The sequence below is a fragment of the Bubalus kerabau genome, chromosome 16 (genome assembly GCF_029407905.1).
Source record: "Bubalus kerabau isolate K-KA32 ecotype Philippines breed swamp buffalo chromosome 16, PCC_UOA_SB_1v2, whole genome shotgun sequence".
Classification (NCBI taxonomy): domain Eukaryota; kingdom Metazoa; phylum Chordata; class Mammalia; order Artiodactyla; family Bovidae; genus Bubalus; species Bubalus kerabau.
This window is the reverse complement of record NC_073639.1, coordinates 72,468,407-72,491,213: the sequence shown is the minus strand read 5'-3', so window position 1 is coordinate 72,491,213 and position 22,807 is coordinate 72,468,407. Positions and strand designations below refer to the sequence as shown.

Here is a 22,807-nt window from a genome sequence, read left to right as displayed (position 1 = left end):
GCCGAGCTGCGACAAGGCTGTCAACCTGATGGGGCTGGGGAGGGGCTGGTGATGGGTGAGGGGAAGGCCGGGCGCTTCTCCAACAAGCCGAGCAAGCTGCCTGGGCTCAGAGCTTGAGCCAAGAGACTCGAGGTCGGCTCCCAGCCCTGCCGCTCTCGGGCCTGTGTGGCTGGTCCTCCCTGGACCTGCCGATGTTCCCATCTGTAAAATGGGGTCATGAAGCCCTCTGTACACCTCCCGGACTGGCACAAGGCCTGAGGCCGGCCATGTGTGCAAAGGGCCCACTGAGCACACACAGGGGCCTGGCATGCAGTAGGCGGTAAATAAACACAGCAACGTCACCATCCACCCCGTCCCTGCCCCACTTGGTAAGAAGACACCAAAGTGGATCCAGCTCTGGTTTTAAATGAAAACCAGAGGGCAGCTGGCTGCCTGGGAGGGTACGGGGGGGCCCATTCCAGGAGCCCACCCCTGTGAGGAGCAGCCCATTCGGGCTGATCTGGCTTTGGGGGCCTGGTTTTCTCCACAGCTGGAGGGTTGGGCTGGCCAAGCCAGGGGAGAGGGCGCAGCTGGAGGGGCTTTGGAGCCAGCAGTGGCAACTGCCCCCTCTCCCCGCTACCCCCGGGCCTGCCTTTTAAGGCCACGCAGTGTCGCCTGGGGGGAGCGAGACCCAAATAAGGCACGGGCCTGGCAGCTCAGAGCCAGGCTGCGGGTTGGTGCAGCGAGCGAGAGGCGCCGGGAATTCAAACCAGACGGGTCCCCCTGGCCATCCCCCAGCGGGGAGGCTGCCAGGCCCTCTCTGGGTCCCACCACGGGGCCCTCGTTCGGGCTGGGCCCAAATCCCCCACCTTAACCCTAACCCTCGCAGGGGGTAAATCTCACCTGGGATGGAGGGCAGTGGGTTGGCAGCCCACAGCTGGGGCAGGGCTTGGGGGCTTGTGGGGAATTAAGGGAGGTACGCCACTGTGAGCCACGCCCAGGGCTAAGAGCTTCACATAGCCCAGCTGGATCCTAGGGAATAATAGCAGCTAATGCTTGTTCAGCACTTAAGCTGGGCCCGGCACATCCTGAGCGCCTCTCATAGACAGTCTTAACTCGTTGTCCTCACGAAGCCCTGTGAGTGGACACCAGTATCCCCTCCGCTTTACACGTGGGAAAACTGAGGCACAGGGCAGCTTGGTGTTACCACTCCTCTGCCCCCCAGGCTCCGATAAATGGATGAGCGAATATGAATCTCTCCCTCTGCGGGGCAGCAAGGCAGAGGTGGAAGTGACTGATCGCCCGGCTGAGGGCTGAAGCCTGGACTGGAAGCCGGGTTAGTCTGACTCCAGGACCCAGCCTCCTTTCTCCTGGGCCACCCGGCACCATGAGTCCAGGTGGGCAGAGGCGGGAGGCCCAGTGCCCATCAAGGAGGCTGGCTCCTGAGAAGAACGGCCTTGGTTAGGCCCTCCTCATCCTCTTTGCTCCCAGGTGAAGCTGTAAAAGGCCACTGGCTGAGTCTTTGCAGGATGTCAACCAAAGAACCGGCCGTCCCCACGACCCCAAGGAAGTGTGGGTTTTCTCTGGGATGAAGTTTGGCAGAGCATCTGCCCTGCCTGCCCTCCCCACCACCCTGCTATCGTCTTCCCTTTTTTCCACGGCACTTTCCACCTCAAAAATGTCATCTGCTTGCCAGCTCCCAGTCTGATCTCCTGCTCCCCCACCCCCAGGCTAGAATGGGAGCCCCAACAGGCAAGGACCTCACCCGTCTTGCGTGTGGCCGGGGAAAGTACCCAGCACGCAGTAGGGCCTCAGAAGCTTCACCAAACCTCTTACGGAGGAATGCATGAGTCACTGGCTGAAAATGAACGTAGAGCAAGCAAACAAAAGGCAAAATACTGTGGATGCAGACACAACTGTCTTGAAAATGAACATAAGTGTTCTAACATTATGCTAGGGTGTCCCTGAGTTATTAATCTAGAAACGTGTGGCTGGAAATTCTTTTTCAATCTACTTGCTTTGGGCCATTTCACCAGGAGTCAGAGAGAACTAGAAAAACTAATGAAAACATGGCCTGACCATCAGTGGAGACGTAATTGGCTCAAAGAAACTGTGAGCTAAAATTTTAAAAAAAGAAAGAAAGTTTAAATAAACAACAAAAACTGTCAAAAACACCAGAAGATACTGGCTCTGGTTTCAAGATTCACAAAAGATGATCCCCTAAACTCCCCCAAATTCTAATAAATGGACAGAAATACTTTAAGAGTTGAGCCAGGTTGTAAATGGTGCTATTGTTCAGCTGCTACGTCGTGTCCGACTCTTTGCAACCCCATGGACTGTAGCCCGCCAGGCTCTTCTGTCCATGGAATTCTCCAGGGAAAAATACTGGAGAAGGAATACATTTCTTTCTCCAAGGGATCTTCCTGATGCAGGGATTGAACCTGAGTCTCCTGCATCAGCAGGCAAGTTCTTTACCACTGAGCCACCAGGGAAGCCCAAATGGCCCTATACCACACAAAATTCCAGTAGGGAAAAAGCCTCAGGCTGGAAAGGTCTCCTGTAGGACAGAAATGTCACATCCCTCCCACTGGTGTTGAGTCAGGACCCCTGAAGCAGGCCCCAGTGGGTTGAGAACCCCCTCAGCCCAGCCTGGTGGTCCATCCTGAAGGGCCCCTCCCCAGCCCCAACTTTGCCCTCCAAAGAGCTCCAGGCTAGTGTCAGGACCACACGCTCTGGCTCCACTCGGGGACCCTGACTGGACCACTTCCCTGAGACCACATCTGCCACCTGGGAGATGCTGGCCAGCCCTGCACGCGCGCACACACACACACACACAGCCTCCGCATTCCCACACCTGCTGCTCCCATGTCTCCTCCTCCAGAAAGTCTTCCTGAACAGACTAGAGAACCTACTAAAGCCCACTCTGCCGAAGCTCTCGTCACTCCACCCTGACCTCCACAGGGCCCGCGCCATTTGCAGTTTCCAGCCTTGTGGCCCCCCAGCAGCCGCCCCTCCACTGCCCAGTGTCTTGTGCTCGGTCTCAATGGTTCCTCATGAGAACACTGCGGCCCAGGGAGCAGAGGCTGCCTGTCCACACAGCAGGAGGGAGAAGGGGGCAGGGCACCGAGTTTAAATCCCCCCTCAGCAGGGATGGTATGAGAAGTTGGGGGTGTCCCCGAGCTCCACCTCTGACTTTCTGTCCGAGGGGCTTCTTCCTCCAGAACCCTCCCCCCAGGTCTGCTGGGTCCAGTGACCACAGACCTCCCCTGCCCAGCCCAGCTCCCCTCCTGGGAATTTACTCTGCAAATGTAAATATTTGCTACTATTGGCCTGAGCCAGGGTCCAGGGTCAGGGCTGGGGCTGGGAGCTCCAAGAACCCTCTGGGAGGCCCTGGTCTGTGTCAGTCCTGGGCCCCGCTGGGGGAACACGAGGTCCCCACTCACTTCCCATGCACCCACTTAACGCCAGACTTATGCTGGGAACTGGAGACAGGATTAGTGATGGAAGGGTGGGGACTAACGGAGCCAGGCAGGAGCGCCAAGGAGGTCACAGGCAGAGAGGACAGCCACTGCTGTCCCCACAGTGGGCCCCGGGGTGAAAAGGAGGGAGGGCGAGGCTGGGGCGCCTGGCTGAGGCGGCTGGGAGGGCGGAGGGGGAGCCTCCTGACGGGGGGTGTTTGTGCCCGCGGGAGTTGGAGGGGGGGCCTTCGAGCCCCCCAGATGGGAGTGGAATGGACGGGCAGGAGTGGAGTGGATGGCAGATCCGGGAAAATTCCAACAGCGTTTAACATGCAGGATTCCGAATCTGCGGAGTAAGACATAGGCTCCACTCTGCACTCCGCAGCTGGTCAGAGCGTGAAAGCTGTGGTCGGCAAGGGCCCAGCCCTGGGCAGGCAGAGGCCAAGCGGCCCAGAAGGTGCTTTCCTACCACGTGGCCTTGAGCGAACTTCTTCCCTTGCTGTTCCCCCACCGTGGAAGACAAGGGCTGCGGGGGTCCACGGACAGGGAAGGGGCAGGTGTCGGGGACAGGAGCAGACAGCGAGGGGGCCAGTGGAGGCTCTGCGGGAGCCCACAGGGTGGGGCAGGTGAGGAGCCTGGGTTCTCTGTCTGTCTGTCTGGGAGGGGCTGAGGCTGGTGCCTCACTCCTGGGTGTCTGAACGCACCAGGTGAAGCCCCCAGCCAGCATCCCTGCAGAGGGGAGACCCAGCTCCGGTGGGACTGAAGGGCTTTGAATCCTGCTCTGACCACTCTCCCAGCCTCAGTTTCCACATCTGGACCTCCGGGACCCCGACAAGAGGACACGATGCAGGTGAGGGCCAGCCCTGGTGCCCGGCATAGGGGACAGTGGCAGCTTTCCTCCATCGTCATGGTGACTGCAGGAGGGTCTGAGGCAGGGGCACACTGCAGACCTCAGGTCTGAGCCCTTGGGAGAATCCCGGCCACGATGCTTACTTGCTGTGTAATACACACAAGTGATACCCACACCATCTCTGAGCCTCAGTTTCTCCATCTGTAAAAAGAGGCCTGTTCTAGCCCCTTCCTCCTCATTGTCAAGAACATCAAAGAGACCATCCTCAATCAAGATGGGAAACCCAGGGCTAAAAGCCAGGAAGTCTGCCGGCCTCACGAGTATCAGAGACTAGAGGCCTGTTTGCCGAGCAGCTGACTGAGAAGGGGGGTGTCTCAGAGCTGGGAGGCAGCGCAGACCCCCCAGCACAGGGGGCCAAAGGGGAAAAGACATTTATTAAGTAGGCATGGTGGAGATGTGAGTCTCTGGCCCTCTCAATAAGATACGAGACGGGCACCTCTCGACCCTGGGTGACTTCCAAATAGAGATGGGGTCCAGAGGGGTGAAGTGACTTGCCCAAGGTCACACAGCAGAGCACAGCCAATCCAAGGCTGGATGCTGGAGTGATAGGTGTTTCCGTCCCCTCTGACGCACTCTGGGCCCGCTGCCCCTGGTGAGGCAGCTCTTTGGCCTCAGGTCACGTCACAGCGCTGGACAGACCACAGAGGCAGTTGTCAGCAGGGGAAACGGCCGGGGGCCCGGCCTGAAGCTGGCTGTCACAGGAAGGTCAGGGCCTGCTGCGGGTCAGCAGTGTGCTCATGCTTCCCCACCCCGCCCCCCCATCCCCAGAGCAGTTTTCTAGAACACGCAGGCCTGTGCCTCCCTTTACTAGGTCTGGTCTTGTGGGTGGGGAGAGGCCCTTCCCGTCCCATTGGGTATCCCACGCTGCCCTCCTCGTGGGCTGCCGCACCACCTTCATGTCCTTCCGACATCCCCGAGAGGCAGACTGCGTGATTTTGTCCATTTCATAGGTGAGGACACGGAGGCCCAGCGTAGGAGAGTGCCCGGTAAGAGCACTCCTGCACTTACAGGGCGGCTCGGTGCCCTTCAGAGAAGGCGCGCCACCCCCACCCCCCACCCCCGAGTGGGCCCAAGTGCCGCCTAGAGTGCAGCCTCCCCCTCCCAAGGCCGGCCTGACGCCCTTGCACAACCACTTGCACAACACAAGGGCGTCCCCAGCCCGAGGCCACACAGCTGGAGTGTGGCTGAGCGGGCCTGGCCCAGGAGGCCCTCATCCCCAGGCTGGAACTCCAAGGTCCCGCAGAGGGAGGTGTCAGGGCCGACCCCGCCCCAGGCCTCGTCTCCCTCCCTGCTCACCCTCCACAGAGCCGCAGAGCCCCAGCCCTCAGCCGGGTCCTGGACGCAAGGCCTACAGCAGCTGGACTCGAGGACATGGGCGCTTGAGCATGGGCGCTCCACACCTGTCCTTCAGCCCTGCCTGCTCCGCAATGGCCCGACAGACCTGGGAGGGTCTGCCCTTGGGAGGGGAGCCGAAGACAGGGTAACCTGTGTCTGGGCAGGCCCTGCCTGAGCACAGGCGCTCTGCACCCGGGCGGGCGGGGGGCGGGGGGGGGGCCCACACCCTGGGGGTTCGCCCTCTCCTCACCACCAGCGTCTCTGCAGCCTCCTTGGCGGCAGCCCCTCCTGGCTGGATGCCCTCCTGGCCCCGGGCCCTTCTGCCTTCCCCCGTCACCCCCAGCAGGTTGGGGAGGGCTCAGTTCCTGACTCCCCTCCCTCCCACACCTGTCTGGGTAACCACCTCTCCATACCAGTCCTGGGTTGCCCCTCCCTCTGGCTGCCTGACTCACCACCGCTGTGTTGGGGGCTCTCCCACCCCACATGGAAACTGCCAGGCCCCTCCTGCCCTGCTCTGTGGGGAGTCTGCCCCCACTCCATGTGACTTTACCTCTCTGGGTCTCCATCGCCCCGTCTGTGAGCTGGGGCTGCCACGGGCCCCAGGGAGGTGAAGGGGGTAAGTCTCTCAGAAGCACCTATGACCGTAGCATCATGGTCCCTTGATTCTGGAACCAGGATGTGTCTTTTGACTGATACACACGTGAACGTGCTGCTGGGGGTCCCAGCGCCTCCTTCCATTAAGGGGCCTTCAGGCCTGGTTCTCAGGCTGGCTCTGGGCCCGTCCATCTTCCTTATGGCCATTCTCGGGAGCACAACTCTGGGGGCCCCCAAATCTTCCACTCCCTGGGTTCAGCCAGACCATGAGGGTGGACCACTCAGCATACGCAGGCCCTCTGGAGGAGATGGTGCTCCCCAGCTCCCAGTTCTGGGGAGGTGCAGGCTGCCTCCTCTGCACCCATGCTGGGTGTTCCACCCAGCCCCCTGAGCTGCATGCAGGGAAGGGAGTGTGGTAAGGGGGTGCCTCTGCCTGGGGCACGTTCCTCCCCAGGTTGCCCCGCTGGGTCCTCCCATCACTGAGGGCCTGGGAGAAGCCAGGCAGAATCCCACCACTGAGGACCTGCGTGCCCGTCACATATCCCGAGCCTTGGTTTCTGAACCTGCAGGATGGGGTGTAGCCATCCCCATCTTGCTGACCCTCCCCTGCGTCGTCACCACCTCCCGTGGAAATGTCCCCAAGTTTGGAGGAAAAGCTTGGGATGTGCAACTTCAGATTATGAGCCACACATCACTCAGGAAATTCCTCCACGGGTCCTGACAGGGTCCCGTCAACACCCGAGGGACAGCAGACACCCACCATGGCTGTGCGACTGGCCGGCAGCTCTATGCAGCAGCCCTCGATACACGTGCTGCTCTGACCCTCAGCGCCTACCGTTTGAACGAAAGTTTACGGCTCCTCCCTCGCACCTGAGGGGAGGCACCTAGCCTGGCCCCGGGCAGTCCTACCTTCCTCGCAGCTCGGCCCCGAGTGCCCGGGGCAGCACCTCCACTCGCGGGCCGTCACCATCTTGTACATCACCTTGTATGTGGGTCTCACCACTGTCCTGTAGCTGAAAGAGCACCCGGGTCGCCTGGCTCAGACAGGGCCTCCCGCTCCCTCTCCCGCCCTCCGTGAGGACAAGCCCAGGGTCCTGGGATCCTCTGCCACTTCCAGGCCTCTCTGGAGCGTCCCTCCTCTTGAATTCTGGGCCTCAGCCCTTCCAGTCCGTCCCCAGCCCCTGGCCAGCGGTGGGGAATCAAGAAAATAACTGGACAGGAAGCCCCTGTGAGCTGGGCTGGCCTGTCCTCCAGCTGTGAATGCTCACTGAGTGAAGGTGTGTGGGTGAATGGGGGAATCCTCCCCCTGGAAGCTCTCCAGGGTGGTCCAAGAGCCAAAGGGGGGGGTGCTGGGAAATGGGCAGCGGGCCCTCTGTCCACCCACCCTTAGGGTCCCCGGCTTCCCCTCAGGCCCAGCCCTTTGACCACGGCAGGAACGCCAGCAGCTCCTGCTCCACACGGTCTCGCTCACCTGTTCCCAGGGCAGCTCATCGGCCAGGGGCAATTCTGCAGCACCCTCTGCAGGTAGGTGCCATTCTGCACGTGGCACGAGACGGTGCGGGTCACCACATAGGAGCACCAGTTCCTGAAACAGACAGGAAGTCCAGGGCTCGCCCGCAGCATTCTCTCTCTCTCTCTCTCTCTGAGCCTTGAGGCTCCAGGCAGGGCGAGCCCTGAGCCCTCAGAGCCCTTGGGCCCTGGTGGGAGTCTCCCTGCGGTTGAGGAGTGACTTCCAGAGCCCTGGGTGGGGGCAGGGGTGGGTCAGACAATGGAAACCTGGCCCTGGTGTCTCCACCCCCAGCCCTTGGCATTTCCTGCGCCCGCTCCTGCCACACGCCCCTCACCTCCAAGCCTTTGCTGGCTGCGCCCCTGGAGCACCCTCCCCCGGTTCTCTTCTGGCACCTCCACCCACTGTGCTGTCACCTCTCCCCGAGTCCTCGCCCGCCTCTGCCCCCATCTGAGCAGAGCGGTGCTTCTCCGCTCTGTATCCCTGTCACGCTGAATTCAGCTGGTGAGTCACGTCCGCCCACTCCCTCCCTGAGGCATGTGGGAGACAGGCCCTGCCTCACTTATCCCCTCTGTGTGACAGCCGGGAGCAAGGTCACCATCCCAAGTGTGGAGGACTGGCTCCTTCAAATGCCACTGAATAATTATCCTGAGCTGCACATATTGAGCCCCGACTGTATACCAAAGCTATTTACATCAACTTTCCTAGTGGTTTAGTGGCTAAGACTCTAAGCTCCCAATGCAGGGGGCCCAGGTCCCATCCCTGATCAGGGAACAAGATCCCTCACACTGCAACTAAGACCTCAGTCAGTCAGTTCAGTTGCTCAGTCGTGTCTGATTCTTTGTGACCCCATGAACCGCAGCACGCCAGGCCTCCCTGTCTATCACCAACTCCCGGAGTTCACCCAAACCCATGTCCATTGAGCCAGTGATGCCATCCAGCCATCTCATCCTCTGTCGTCCCCTTCTCCTGCCCTCAATCTTTCCTAGCAGCAACTAAGACCTAGCAGAGTCAAATAAATAAATACGCAAAAAAATAAATATATTTACATCATCTTCCCACAGCCTGAACATCCCCCTGCCTCATTTAATAGAGGGGTAAACTGAAGCAAGATTGAGGGCAGGAGGAGAAGGGGGCCACAGAGGATGAGATGGCTGGATGGCATCACCAACTCAATCGACATGAATTTGAGCAAACTCCAGGAGATAGTGAAGGACAGAGGAGCCTGGTGTGCTGAAGTCCATGGGATTGCAGAGTCGGACATGGCTGAGCGAATGAACAATAACAAACTGAGGCTCAGTGAGGGGAGATAATTGTTGATGTTACTGAGCTGGTGTGTGGAGGGTCTGGATTTGAACCCAGGAATATGGATGCTCAGCCCTCCCCCCGCCTCCCTCCCAGGGCCCTGGGCTCCGGTCTCCTCCCCATCTCCTGGGCTACGGTCTGTGGCTCTGTGAAGGCCTCCGCCTGGGAACCTGCTGACCCCGGGCTCCAGGCCACAAAGGAAAGTCTGGAGGGGTGAGGGCTCGAGCTGAGAGGGTCACCTGAAGCGGTCATTCCTTTCCCAGCCCCAGGCCCGTGACCCTGAGCAGGGCTGAGGGCCGGCGAGCACCTGGAATGTCCCGCCACCGCCCCAGAAACCTAGCCCTGCGCCTGCCACCCCCACCCGGCCCACCTGGAAGAGGAAGTCTCTGGAGGGAACCAGTGGACAAACTCCCCATGGGACTCTAGGGACATCCCTTCACTGTTCTGAGTCCCTTGGAAATCGATCCCAGAGGAGGAAACAGTCCGCTAAAGGCACAGAGGTGGGCGACCCAGAGAAGGGGGCCTCTGAGGCGCCCACCCCAATTCAGACGTCACCGGAGCTCTGCAGAGCCTGCGGCTGGTGACCCCTAGGCAGAGGTGCCGATTTTTTTCTTCCTCCTTAGTTGAAATCTCCCGTGTGAATTGCTGTCTCGTTCCCTGGTTTACTGCTCATCAGTCCAATTCCCCTGCGTAGGGAACACCAAGCTGGTGACCAGCCAGCAGAGATTTTAGACAGGAGAGGACAGTCAGACCAGGTGGCATTCAAGGTCAGCCCCTCGTGCCCTTTATCTTGTATGGGGGGAGGTCACCAAAAACTTTCCCACCCCTCTCTGGCCTTGAAGACCCAGTTCTGCTGTGGCCAGGATAAAACCTGAGCTCCTCAGCAGGGTCCCAGCCTGGCCCCTCCGCCCACTTTCCAGGGGTGTTACCAGCCTGAAGTCCACATTCCCCCACACTGCCCATTACCCTGACTGCTGGGACCCGCACACTTGAGCTGGCACTCTTTCTCCTTCCTGCCCTCCCTCCATGAGTGCTCTCTCCCCACCCCCGACCCTTGCAGACGAGATTCCCTCTGCCTGCAAAGCCCTCTCCCTGCTTCGGCAAACTCCTATCACCTTTTGAGCCTCCTGAGGCTCTGGGCACAGCTGGGCATCTGCAGGGTGTCCCTACCCCATCCCAGCCACTCACAGCAGCTTTGAGCTTTTTCTCCCCCACGAAGGTGCTAGGAGAGGGTGCTGGCAGGGACCGAGCCAGGATGGGGCTCAGCTTTAAAGGCGCCCAGGGAGGTTTGCTGAATGACAGAATGACTGAGGACAGACAGTGGCCCTGGGTAGGGGAGCATGGACCAGGGGGTTTCCCAGAGGTGGGCGTGGCCCCTGGAAGCCCTGCCTCCAGCCTGCTGCCCTTGGGCGCTTCTCCCCCCCTCCCACCAACCCCCACCCGCCTTCCGGCATGCTTGGTGAGAACCCGCCTGAGACCCTGGGTTACCTCCTGTGGGACCAGGCGATGGCAGGGGCTGGGAGGAAACAGCACCCCTCTGCTGGGCCTGCTACTCCTGCCCACTCAACACCTCCGCAGCCCCACAGGCTGCCGGGAGGAGAGAAAACAGGCCAGACCAGCTCGGCCTGGCACCAGCTGCCCCCACAAGGGCCCCCCCCCCCACCTGCCCTCCACCCCCTGCCACGAGGGGCCCAGGGGACTTTGTCTCCACAGGGCCCAGGGCTGTGATCCGGAACAGTGATAGGGGCTAATTGCAGGAGGCAGCCAAGCGGGCTGGGGGCCAAGGGCCGTTATGAAAAGGAGAGGAAAGAAAGAAGACCCATGGGTGGGGGTGGGGTGGACGGAGCCCGAACCCCACACCGGAGTCCAAGCTCCAACCCTGGCCCTGCTGCTCCCTAACCTGGTGACCTCGGACGAGCCCTGGCTGGCTCTGGGCTTCGCTCTGTCCATCTGCACGTGGGGACAGCAGGACCTCCTCCAGCAGGGGGTGACTCACCCTAAGCCCCGAGCGCAGTGTTGACGTGCTTTTTGGTCCTTCTTGCTCCTGGACCATGACATGGGGCCCACGCCAGGAGGCTGGGGTCCAGGGGCTTCCCTGAGGGACACCAGTACTGCACCTTCCGTACAGGGTCGACCCCCACCCCAAGCCTTGACTTTGAGATTGTGACTGTCAGGCTCTGCATTTTACAGAGGGGAAACTGAGGCCCCGAGAGAAGTCACCTACCCAGGTCACCCCTATGGGTGCAGCATTGGGATCTGAGCTCCCCGGGGAGAGGATGGGGAAGAAAGTTCTCCACACTCCTTGACTCTGGGATTTGCCCAAAGGAAGCCAGTACTCTGCAAGGGAGGAGGATGGGCCAGGGCGCCCGTGATGGCGTCAACTCCAAAGCCACAGTGCTGAGACACAGACGGGTCATTACAGGCTGGAAGGATCCTTGGAGGGGCGGAAGACCCCCAAGCAGGGACTGGGGGGGGCGGACAGGGGCAAGATGAGCACAGGCAGCTCTGCGCAGCCCCAGGCACTCTGGTTCCGGGGGTCTCGAAGTGTCGCCACATTCTTGGGCCTGGGGGCGGCCCCTTGGATGCTGTCCCGGGCCTCCCCCTCCCCAGGCACAAAGCCTCTTTTCTGCCTCTGGTCCCTCGGCTGCCAAGGGGCGCCTGGGGCGCGGGGCTGGAGGGAGGGGTGATGCGCGCGACATCCCCATGCCGTCTCCAGCAAGGCCCAGCGAGGTTGGGCTGGGGCCACAAGGGGAGGTCCTGGCAGCCCAGAACCACAGATTCCTCTGGCGAGGGTCCCTCCCCCACTTAATGTTGGTGTTAGCAGGTTGGGACCCTCCTCAGAATGGGGCGGGCGTGAGCAGGGGATGAGGGGAGGGGAGAGAGGAAGAGGGAGGAAACTGAGAGGGGAACTGAGCCCTGGAGCCACGAAGAGACCTGCCCGAGGTCACACGCTGAGTGGGTGACAGAGCGGGAAGGAGACCCTGCTGTGTCTGAGGCTGGAGCCCCTGATTGCTGGCCATGACCTGCAAACCCTTCCCGGCTCCCCAAGCTGACACCCGTGCTCCCTCTTCCAGAGAGCTGCCATGGTGAAGAGAACACTGGATCTGGGAACTGACTGACTTAGATTGAGGTGCTGTTTCTTCTCTCGGCCTCAGTCTTTCTATCTGTAGAATGGGAGCAACAGCATTGCCTACGGGGCTTTTGTGATGCTCAGGTCACTCTGAGCCTTCAATGACCGGGTGACAGCCCCACAGCCACAGTCCTGCTCCTGCGCGGGGAGCCCTGCGGGGAAAGGAGCCCAGGCTGGGAGGCAGTGGACTGGCCGAAGGGCAGTGCAGGCCTTATGCCCTCTCAACCGTCATCCTGAGCTTGACACTGGGTATTCCCAGTTCAGAGTCTTGGTCATTCTGGCACCTGGGACCCTGGGGGTTCACGTCCTTGCCCTCAGCAGGTCATATCCCCTCTCTGAGCCTCAGCTTTGTCTTCTATGAAATGAGGACCATACAAATGTGTGCCTTCCTGGCAGTCGGAAAGTTTTTGGAGGGGGACAGGTGCAGGTGGAATGCCAGCCCAGGCCAGCATGCACGGTGGTGGCTGCCACAGCGGCCAGCGTCAGTCCCCGCCTCGGACAACTGCACCGCTGGCCTCTGACATCACAGCCAGCCCTGCCCTCCAGCCCTGCCTGCGTCACCTGCTCTTGCTAGCCCAGTGGGGACACGCTGGCCCCTGACCACTGGGAAAGCGGAATTTCTGAAAAGAATTAAAGAATTGAGGCCATAGGGGGTGGGGGCCCGGCAGGCCTTTGAATGGGATGAAAAGGCCCGGAGAGGCCTGGCTACTCTGTATTGTTTGCCTCGGACAGCAGCAGTGGCTGGCCCTCGAGAGGGGACCCAGCGGGGGCAGGGGCTGCAGTCAGGACCAGGGCCTGGGCAGGTTCAAACAGTGTCACCAAGGCCAGAAAGACACAGATTTGAATCCCAGTTCTTCTGTCAATGCTCAGAGAGCCTAGAAGATTTTGTCAATTCTCCAGGGCCTCGATTTGCTCATCTGCTAAATGGGGACAAGTCTTCCCTAACTCATTCAATCCTTGAACACTGCATGTAAAGGGCCCCCTGGCTGGTACTAGAGGATGCTCTATAAACACCACCAGATAGAATGTTCCCTGCTCTTGAGTGACGGGCAGGAAGACAGAGCACTTCCACAGCACTCAGTCTAAAATGCCAGGTCCCTGGGGCCCGACACTGACCCTAGGTCTGTGAAACTCCACCCCAGTCTTCTTCCTTGGAGGGAAATAAATAGCTGGGATACTAAAAAAAGCCAGGAGCAGGGTAAAGGGGGGAGGGTCCCCCAAGTGTCAGCTAGAGGGTGATCTGGGCTTCTCCTACGTGCAGGGAGGGGGCCCTAAGGAGGGGACGAGGAATCTTGGGGTTTCCTCCGTCGTGTCCCTTCCCCCTCCCCTGGGGTCCGGAGTTGGAGTGGCGTGGGCTGGAGAACGCTGTCGGGGGCTGCTGGCTCCGGATACGTGAAGCAGGGGACCCCCGCACGGCCCGGAGCTCCTGCCAGCTAACGAGGCCCACGGTCCCTGCCCCCACCGGGGCTGGCAGTGAGGTGGGGAACCGGGTCCCTTTCCCAATCCTGGGCTTGCACGGAGGTTGGGGGCGGGGGTGCCCGGAGTCCTGATCCCCAACCCCGGGCTGGCAGGACACTGAGGTGGTGCAGGGTGTGGGGGTCAGCCCTTACCTGCGCGCAGAGAACGGAGCTCCCCCGACGCTCCACGCGGCGCTCCCTCCTGGGAGCAGAAGCCCGAGGCAGAGCAGCGCCCAGGCCCGCGGGCCGCCCATACTGCGCCCGGAGCCCTCCGCGCGCGGCCCCTCGCAATCGCCCCCAGCCTGGCGTGCCCGCTCGCCCGCCCGCCCGCGCCGCCAGCCGCCCCGGACGCGCGGATCCCGGTTCCCAGCGCAGCGGTGGGAGGGCGGGCGGGAGGCGGGCGCGGGGCGGGGGCGCGCGTTCCCGGCCTCGCCCGGCCCCTCCGCGCGGCCCCCCGCCCCTTGTGCCGCCGCTGCCAACCCGGAAGGAGCCCCGGGGGGCCGGGCGACCCCGCCAGGAAGCCCGCCAGGTGCCCACCTGAGCCTGGTGCCCTGCGCCGCTTGTCCCTTTTGGGGGCGGGGTGCCAGTTCCGAGGTGCCCAACCACGTGTTGCAAACTGAGGCTGGGCCACGGTCTCTGACGCAGCCAGGACCCCAAACCACCAAGCCTGGGCTAATGATGCCAGGGGCCTCATCCCCTCTGGATATTTTTGAGGGATCCAGTCATCGAGGCAAGAGGGGCGGTCCACCTATGCAACAAAAGCTGCCCAAGCGGTGCGCTCCACTGTGTGTGGGGGCACCTCACCTGCGCTTCTCGTTCTCTCTCAGTTTAATCTTAAGACCACTGTGGGTGAGGTGGGCACAGTTTTCCCTATTTTAGAGAGAAAAAGAGGAAGGCCCAGGCACTTGTAGTCCCCCTTGGGAGAAGAAGACCTGGGCTGACCCTATAAGTCAGTGTCCACTTTTATTGCTCTTTTACAGATGGAGAAACTGAGGCCAAGAGGAGATGTTATCTACCCAAAGCACTCCATGAGTGGTCAGATCCAGGCCTCCTGACTTCAGAGGGAGTGTCAGCTTTTTAGCACAATCAAGGAAGAGTGCAGACAGCATTTGGCCTGGGCCTGGGTCTCCCCATCTGCGACACTGGAAGGACAGGCTTAGGGTGGAGTTACTTCATCTGGGGTGTATGGATGGGCTTCTGGGCAGAGGGCTGTGAATTCCTCCAAAGTGTATGCCAGGGTGGTATGTGTATATGACACATGTGTGTGCAAGCGTGGTGGGGTGTGTGAAATGTGTGATGTCTGTGTGCATGTGTGTGATGTATGTGTCTGTGACAGGAGTGTGTGTTTATGTGGAGGGGCCATAGCTTTCATCAGAGGGCACCTAGAACCTTCCCAAACTCCAGAATAGTCTCTGACCTCCCCGCTTCTGCCGGGACCGACAGGTTCAAACTCTGGTCAGGGAACTAGATCCCACACGCCTCAACTAAGAGTTCACATGCCACAAGTAAAGATCTTGCCTGCCTCAACAAAGATCTGGTGCAGCCAAATAAATACATATATATATATTTTAAAAGCCGAACACCCCAGAGAGAACTTTGAAGGGCACACAGCTCATTAGGAAGGGAAAGTACTGGGCAGTGGCTTCTGTCCTGGGAGGGACCTGGGAGGACCACAGAGTGAGGAGCACTGCCACACCTGTTCGAAATGCGTCTGAGATGCTCCGTGATGAACACATGGGCTCAGTCGCTCAGTCATGTCCTAATCTTGGCAACCCCATGGACTGTAGCCTGCCATGCTCCTCTGTCCATGGAATTCTCTAGGCAAGAATACTGGAGCAGGTTGCCATTTTCCTTCCTCCAGAGGGAGAGATATCAATAACTTCAGATAACGTAGATGACACCACCCCAGTGGCAGAAAGTGAAGAGGAACTAAAGAGCCTCTTGATGAAGGTAAAAGAAGAGAGTGAAAAAAAACCTGGTTTAAAACTCAACATTAAAAAAACTAAGATCATGGGATCCGGTGCCATCATTTCATGGCAAATAGATGGGGAAACGATAGAAACGGTGATGGACTTTACTTTCTTGGGCTCCAAAATCACTGCAGACGGTGACTGCAGCCATGAAATTAAAAGACACTTGCTCCTTGGAAGATAAGCTATGAAAAACCTAGACAGCCCATTAAAAAGCATAGACATCACTTTGAGAAAAAGGTCCATACACTTAAGTTAACGGTTTTTCCAGTAACCATGTACAGATGTGAGAGTTGGACCGTAAAGAAGGCTGAGCACCAAATAATTGATGCTTTCAAACTGTGGTGCTGGAGAAGACTCTTGGGAGTCCCTTGGACAGCAAGGAGATCAAACCAGTCAATCCTAAAGGAAATCAACCCTGAATATTCATTGGAAGGACCGATACTGAAACTGAAGCTCCAATACTTTGGCCACCTGATGCAAAGAACCGATTCATTGGAAAAGACCTTGATGCTGGGAAAGACTGAAGGCAGGAGGAGAAGGGGACGACAGAGCATGAGATGGTTGGATGGCATCATTGATTCAATGGACATCTCCTCCAGGAGCGAGTGAAGGACAGGGAAACCTGGTGTGCTTTGTGGGGTCACAAAGAGTCGGACACAGCTAAACAACAAAAAACAACTCCAGGGGCTCTTCCCAACTCAGGGATCAAACTCAAGTCTTCTGCATTGGCAGACGGGTTCTTTACCACTGAGCCACCAGGGAAGCCCAGATGGACTGCATACATGTTCCTTTATCACCAAACTTGTGGGAGCTCTGAGCCACTGTGGAATTTCTCCAGCAGTGGATACTCCAAGGAAAAGCTGTTATCAACATTGTGACATCAGAGGCTGGGGTCCCTTGGTCCAGGGTATTTATTTGAAACTATAGCCTGGAGAATCCCAGGGACCGGGGAGCCTGGTGGACTGCTGTCTATGGGGTTGCACAGAGTCGGACATGACTGAAGTGACCTAGCAGCAGCAGCAGCAGCATAGCTATGACTTAAAACTCAACATTCAGAAAACTAAGATCATGACATCTGGTCCCATCATTTCATGGCAAATAGATGGGGAAACAGTGGAAACAGTGACAGACTTTATTTTTGGGGGCTCCAAAATCACTGCAGATGGTGATTGCAGCCATGAAATTAAAAGATGCTTGCTACTTGGAAGAAAAGCTATGACCAACATAGACAGCATATTAAAAAGCAGAGACATTACTTTGCCAACAAAGGTCCATCTAGTCAAGGCTATGGTTTTTCCAGTAGTCATGTATGGATGTGAGAGTTGGATTATAAAGAAAGCTGAGCGCCGAAGAATGGATGCTTCTGAACTGTGGTGTTGGAGAAGACTCTTGAGAGTCCCTTGGACTGCAAGGAGACCCAACCAGTCAATCCTAAAGGAAATCAGTCCTGAATATTCATTGGAAGGACTGATGCTGAAGCTGAAACTCCAATACTTTGGCCACCTGATGAAGAGAACCGAATCATTTGAAAAGACCCTGATGCTGGGAAAGACTGAAGGCAGGAGGAGAAGGGGACGACAGAGCATGAGATGGTTAGATGGCATCACTGACTCGATGGACATGAATTTGAGTAAGCTCTGGGAGTTGGTGATGGACAGGGAGGCCTGGCGTGCTGCAGTTCATATGATTGCAAAGAGTCAGACATGAGTGAGTGACTGAACTGAGGACTTCCCTGGTGAAACAGTGGCTAAGACTTCATGCTCCCAGTGCAGGGGACCTGGGTCTGATACCTGGTTGGGGAACTAGAGCCCGCATGTTGCAGCTAGAAGATCTTGTGTGCCTCAAATAAGACCCCATGCAGCCAAATAAATAAATAAAAATACATATTTTTTTAAAAACCCAGATTTCCCTGGTGGCGCAGTGAATAAGAATCTGCCTGCCAATTCAGGGGACACAGGTTCAATCCCCACTCTGGGAAGATTCCACATGCCGCAGAGCAACCAAGCCCGTGCTCCAAGCTACGAGAGTCCGTGCTCTAGAGCTCATGTACTGCAACCACTGAGCCCGTGTGCTGCAACTACTGAAGCCCGAGAACGTAGAGCCCGTGCTCCTTGACAAGAGAAGCCACCACGATGAGAAGCCGGAGCCACAACTAGAGAAAGCCCGCGCAAAGCAATGAAAGACCCAGCGCAGCCAAAAAAAAAAAACCTCCACAGCTAGAGCCCATGGCAGTGCAGTCCAGCGGTTAATGCAGGCTCAGTGCCCCTTTGGCCTAGACGTCAATGAGCAACCACTTGGTACTGTGTGACCTGGGACAAGTCACCTCTCCTCTCTGAGCCTCATTTCCTTACCTGGAAAAACAAGGCAGCTTTTTTTTTCTTTACATGTTCGTACATATTTGTAGATCACTGTAAGTGTTGGCTTTGCTTTCTCTTTAAGATAGCATGAGCATTTCTTCATGCCCTTAAATGTCCTTCTGAGATGTAGTGTTTTTATATTATTAGTTATGCTGTACTTTCTACTCTTTGTTGTGTAGATCTTAGTTCACCAACCAGGGGTTGAATCCATGCCCCCTGCATTGAGAGTGCACAGTTTTAACAACTAGACTGCTAGGGAAGTCCCAGCGCGAGGCAGTTGAGGACACGGAAGCAACCTAAGTGTCCCTCAACAGGTGAGTGGATAAAGAAAATGTGGTATATAGATATACCTATATATACCATGAGAGCTCATTGTATATATAATGGAATATTACTCAGCCGTAAAAAGAATGACATATTGCCATTTGCAGCACATGGATGGACCTAGAGGTTATCATTCTAAGTGAAGTAAGTCAGAGAGAAAGTCAAATACCATATGATACCACTTATATGTAGAACCTTAAAAAATGATACAAATGAACTTATTTCCAAAACACAAATAGAATCAGACATAGAAAACAAACTTGCAGTTACAAAAGGGGAAAGGTGCGGGAAGGATAAATTAGGTATTTGGGATTAACAGATACACACTACTTTATATAAAATAGATAAACAAGGGGAACTATATTTACTATCTTGTAATAACCTATCATAGAAAATGATACGAAAAACTGAATGTGTATATATATAAATGGATCACTTTGCTGTGTACTGGAAACTAACACAACAGTGTAAATCAACCCTGCTTCAATTAAACAAACAAAAGAGAAGGCAGTTTTTAAAGCTTTGGGTCTCTGGGCAGTGGTCCTGGGGCACAGTATGAGGCGCCCTTTCGAGCACACCCTCCTGGTGCACATCAGCCTAGTTTCTGGTCCTCTTTGCTCCCTGAGCAGGAAGGGCAGGAAATGCTGCGGGGACCTGGGTTTGGTCATTTGAGGTTTCAGCATTTGCTGAGATGGGGAGGAGAGGGGCCTCCTCCCCGGGGGCCTGATCTTCTTGCTGCCAAGACTCGACCACAACCGCCAGTAACGACAGCAGCTTCCGGTCTGGTCGGAGCACTGACCGTGCGCCAGGTGCTGCGCTAAGCATTTTGCTTTCGTTGTCGCCTGCCCTCTTCCCCCACACCTGGGAGGCCGCCAGATTATCCCCAGGTGTGGGGCTCAAGGCTGGTGAGTGATGGAGGCCGGCCTGGGTGCTTACCCACCAGGCCACACTGCCACCCTCTGGTCCAGCCCTGCATGGGGGGCTTCTTTGGGTGAAAAGAGAGATCAGCGCAGATTTAGACTCCCATCGGGAGCTGAGGAGGTGAGAGGCAGCACACACACACACACACACACAAGTGTGTGGGCCACATGGGGACATGGACTCAGACACCGCCCGCCCCCACCCCAACCCTGAAGCAGGCCACGGGGTCTGGGAAACATAGCCCTGCTGGTGTGGATTCACTGACACATCCAGCAGCCTAGTCCAAACAGGAAATGCTGTTCTCCTAACAGCAAACAAACCTGGGTCACAGCCGTCCTTCCCGTTATCTCCCCCTGGGGCCTGTGCTAAGGGCCTCTCCTCTCCGCCTATGTCCCAAGGGCAGCCTCCCCGGCTGGGGGTACCTGTAAGATCAGCCCTGTCCACACACCAGCCCAGGTGCCCCTGGTGATCTGCACCCATATCCTGCCCATTCTATAGGGGCAGGAGCAGCCCAAGAAGGCTGGGGTACCCGAGCCCATGGCAGCAGCCCCCAGGGGCCCAGGCAGCACCAGAGGCCTTCAGAACCTCTGCCTAGACAAAGGGCAGGGCCAGAGGGCCGGCCTTCCAGGTTAGGGAACAATGCCTGCATCCTTTGCCTTTGATCTGGAGGCCTGGGGCTGCGGCCCCTCGCTGGGCCTGGGCGGGGATGCTGGGGGACCCGAGGGCCTGTAGCTGCCCAGCCAAGTTAGTTATGCTCCATGGAGCTGCCCTTCTCACCCAGTTCTTTCCTTCCTCGTGGGGCTGGGACGGGGGCTGGAAGGGAATGGTAGCAGGAAGGAAGCTGTCAGAAAATCATAAATCAGGGGCCCAAGAGGGCCTTCCTGCCCTCCTCGGAAATCCTAGGAGGAGAGGCTGGCACCTCTGGGGTTGCAGGGAGGATGACAGAGTGGCCGGCAGGGCACCTGTGTTTGGAGTTAGGAGACCTGGATGTGTGTGTGATCCACAGTGAGACCCTTCTCTCCGGGTCTCGGTGTTCCCATCTGGAAGGCAGAGGAGGGAGGGATACAAGGCTTGGGGACTTTCCTATGGCTGTGCTGTGTCAGCCATGAAGAACTAGACAAATAAATGGCTGCTTCTTAACAACATTTGTCCCAATTGCCTTCCTCTGGTTTTTCCCCCAAATCCCCTCCTTTCTGCCCCCTGTTTCTGCCCTTCCTCCCTTCTCTGGGGGTCCCTTTGCTCTGCTTCTCTCTCCACACTCTCCTCTTGCAAAAACAAACTAGTAAAGTCTCCTTAAGGCAGCATCCCCCTAGCTGGAGGGGAGGGGGCGGGTAGAATAGAAAAAAAAAAAAAATTTATTGGCTCATTTATACTAGAGTGTTAATGACTGATATGTTGAACCTTGTTAAATGTTGGGGCCCATTTAACAGGGATTCTTCCTCATTTAAACTCTAAATCACTGGTAGTGGAATTTGTCTGCTAGTAAGGGGGATGCTTGGTCACCAAGGGTCTAGGAAAAAGATATGCCAGGTGAAAAGGCCTTCTGTGTGGGGAAAGCGTCCATCTCCCCATCCCCTGCTGGATGCATCTGGAGTGGCAGCCACGAGTCCCTGCAGGTTAGTTGGATCTGGCAGGTGCGAAGGACAGGTGAGAGAAGCCATTCAGAGCAGAGACCCCAGAGCTGCCTGCCAGCCCCGCCAGCCCCAGGAGGTGCCTGCCCCACCAGCAGCATGTGGGCCTGCCCCACCTGACACCCACAGGATGAATGGGTTCCACTCTGAGGAGGAAGAGGAGAGGGAAAAAGAAAGAGCCAGTGAGAGGCAGAGAGAGGCATTTGGAAAGACAGAGAGATCGACAAAGAGGCAGACGCAGAGAGAAGAGCTCCTGGGGAAAAGGACCCCAGGTTGTTGGTCTCAGCTCCTCTGGGGGCCGAGCAGAGAGGGTGGGACCAGGGTGCCAGCTCAGCGCCATCCTCTGCACCCACAGGCTCTGCCTTGCTCAGAGCCGCACCCCGCAGCCCTGAGAGTCAGGAGCTGGGCCTTCTCCCATCTGCTGCCCATGTCTGGCCCTGGCCGCCCAGTGAGCTCTGGTTTGCCTGTGCTGCTGATGTAAGTTGTGCCATGGCGGCCCCGTCAGGCAGATGGAGCCGCTGGCCCGAGAAAAAATGGATTTCTAGCCTGCAGCTTGGCCTGGGAAGTCATAAATGGATGGACAGCATATGAGTGTGTGCAGCCCTGGAGCGCCTGGACTCCAGGCTCTCCCTGCCTTGCCCTCCGGTCCAGCCCTCTGGGGCCAAGCCTGGATCTTCTCCACCTGCCCGCTCTTCGGCTCTTGTCCCTTCCCACCTTTCCACTCCCCATGGGATGTGGCCTCGCATGTGCCTCCTCGCTGACCCTTCCAGTCCTTCAGAACCTTCCCTAAGGAAAATGGAGGCATTTCTCCATGGGGGGAATCTGCAGTGTCTCTGCTGCCCTGAGGCAGGAATGGAATGTGGCCTGGCCTGCTCACCTTCCCACTGCCCCAGACCCTGAGATACCAATGCGAGTCTTTGTTTTCCCAGACGACCCTCTGCTCTCCAGCTGGACTTTCCCTTTGCATCCCTTCTGCCTGCCAATGCCCATACCCCTTCTGTCTCAGCTCAGACATGACTCCCTCCCTGCCTCCAGGAAGGTGTCCCACACACCAACTCTAGGTCTCGTGTCCACTGGGCTTCCCCACTCATAGAATTTTATGTAAGAGCCACCTGTTGATTTGTCTGGTTCCCTTGATGGGTCATAGATAGTTGCTGGCCCCTTTCTGTAATCTTCCTAACAGTACTAGGAAAGCTACATACCCCAGGAGCCATAAAGGATGCATAGGATACTTAAAATTTTCTGCATAGAGAAAGAATAATATGATTAACTGTGGAAAAAAATTGCAACTTATCTGAAAAAAGACAACTAATTTCCTCCATATATAAAGAGCTCTTACAAATCAGTAACATCAATGACCCAATAGAGAAACAAACAAAAGTTATGAACAGACAACTCGGATGACAAGGCGTTCAACTTCACTCAAAAGAGAAAAATTGGAGATGAAAACCACAGTGAGATAGCACCTTCCAAAACTGATGGCTAAGATTTTTGATAAAATGCTTTGGCAGGTCTGTGGGGGAAAATGTCACTTCATATATTCCGTCTTTGGAGCACAGTTGGTAATATGTAATAAAAGATAAAACTTGTATTACCTTGACCTGGTAATTCCACAATGAGGCAATTTCTCACATGTACATTTGCAAAGAACAGAAGGAAATGAACTGCAGCACTATATGTAGTACCACAAAACAGGAAACAACCTAAATACCATTGCAGATTAGTACACTAAGGCACACCCGTCAGAGGAACGCTGCGAAGTCAATGGGGTATGGGAAATGCGGCGTTGCCACATAGTGGAATATTAGCCATCACAAGGAACACAGCACGGATACACGCTACAGAGCCTTGACAACATTATACTGAGTGAAAGAAGCCAGACACCAAAGGCTACATACTGTATTTATATGAAATGAACAGGCAAGT

General features: G+C 57.0%; 1 protein-coding gene across 2 annotated transcripts in view; it reads right to left on the bottom strand.

The window, feature by feature from the left end:
• The window catches only part of EMID1 (EMI domain containing 1), a 40,064-nt gene extending 26,135 nt beyond the window's left edge, over positions 1 to 13,929 (bottom strand). For both annotated transcript variants that reach the window (XM_055549408.1, XM_055549407.1), the window contains exons 1-3: positions 13,829 to 13,929; positions 7,748 to 7,861; positions 7,186 to 7,289 (exon numbers count right to left, since the gene is read on the bottom strand). In XM_055549408.1, coding sequence (XP_055405383.1) covers positions 7,186 to 7,289; positions 7,748 to 7,861; positions 13,829 to 13,929 — 319 coding nt within the window. The remainder of the gene's footprint in view (positions 1 to 7,185; positions 7,290 to 7,747; positions 7,862 to 13,828) is intronic.
• Between the last annotated feature and the right edge of the window lie 8,878 nt (positions 13,930 to 22,807).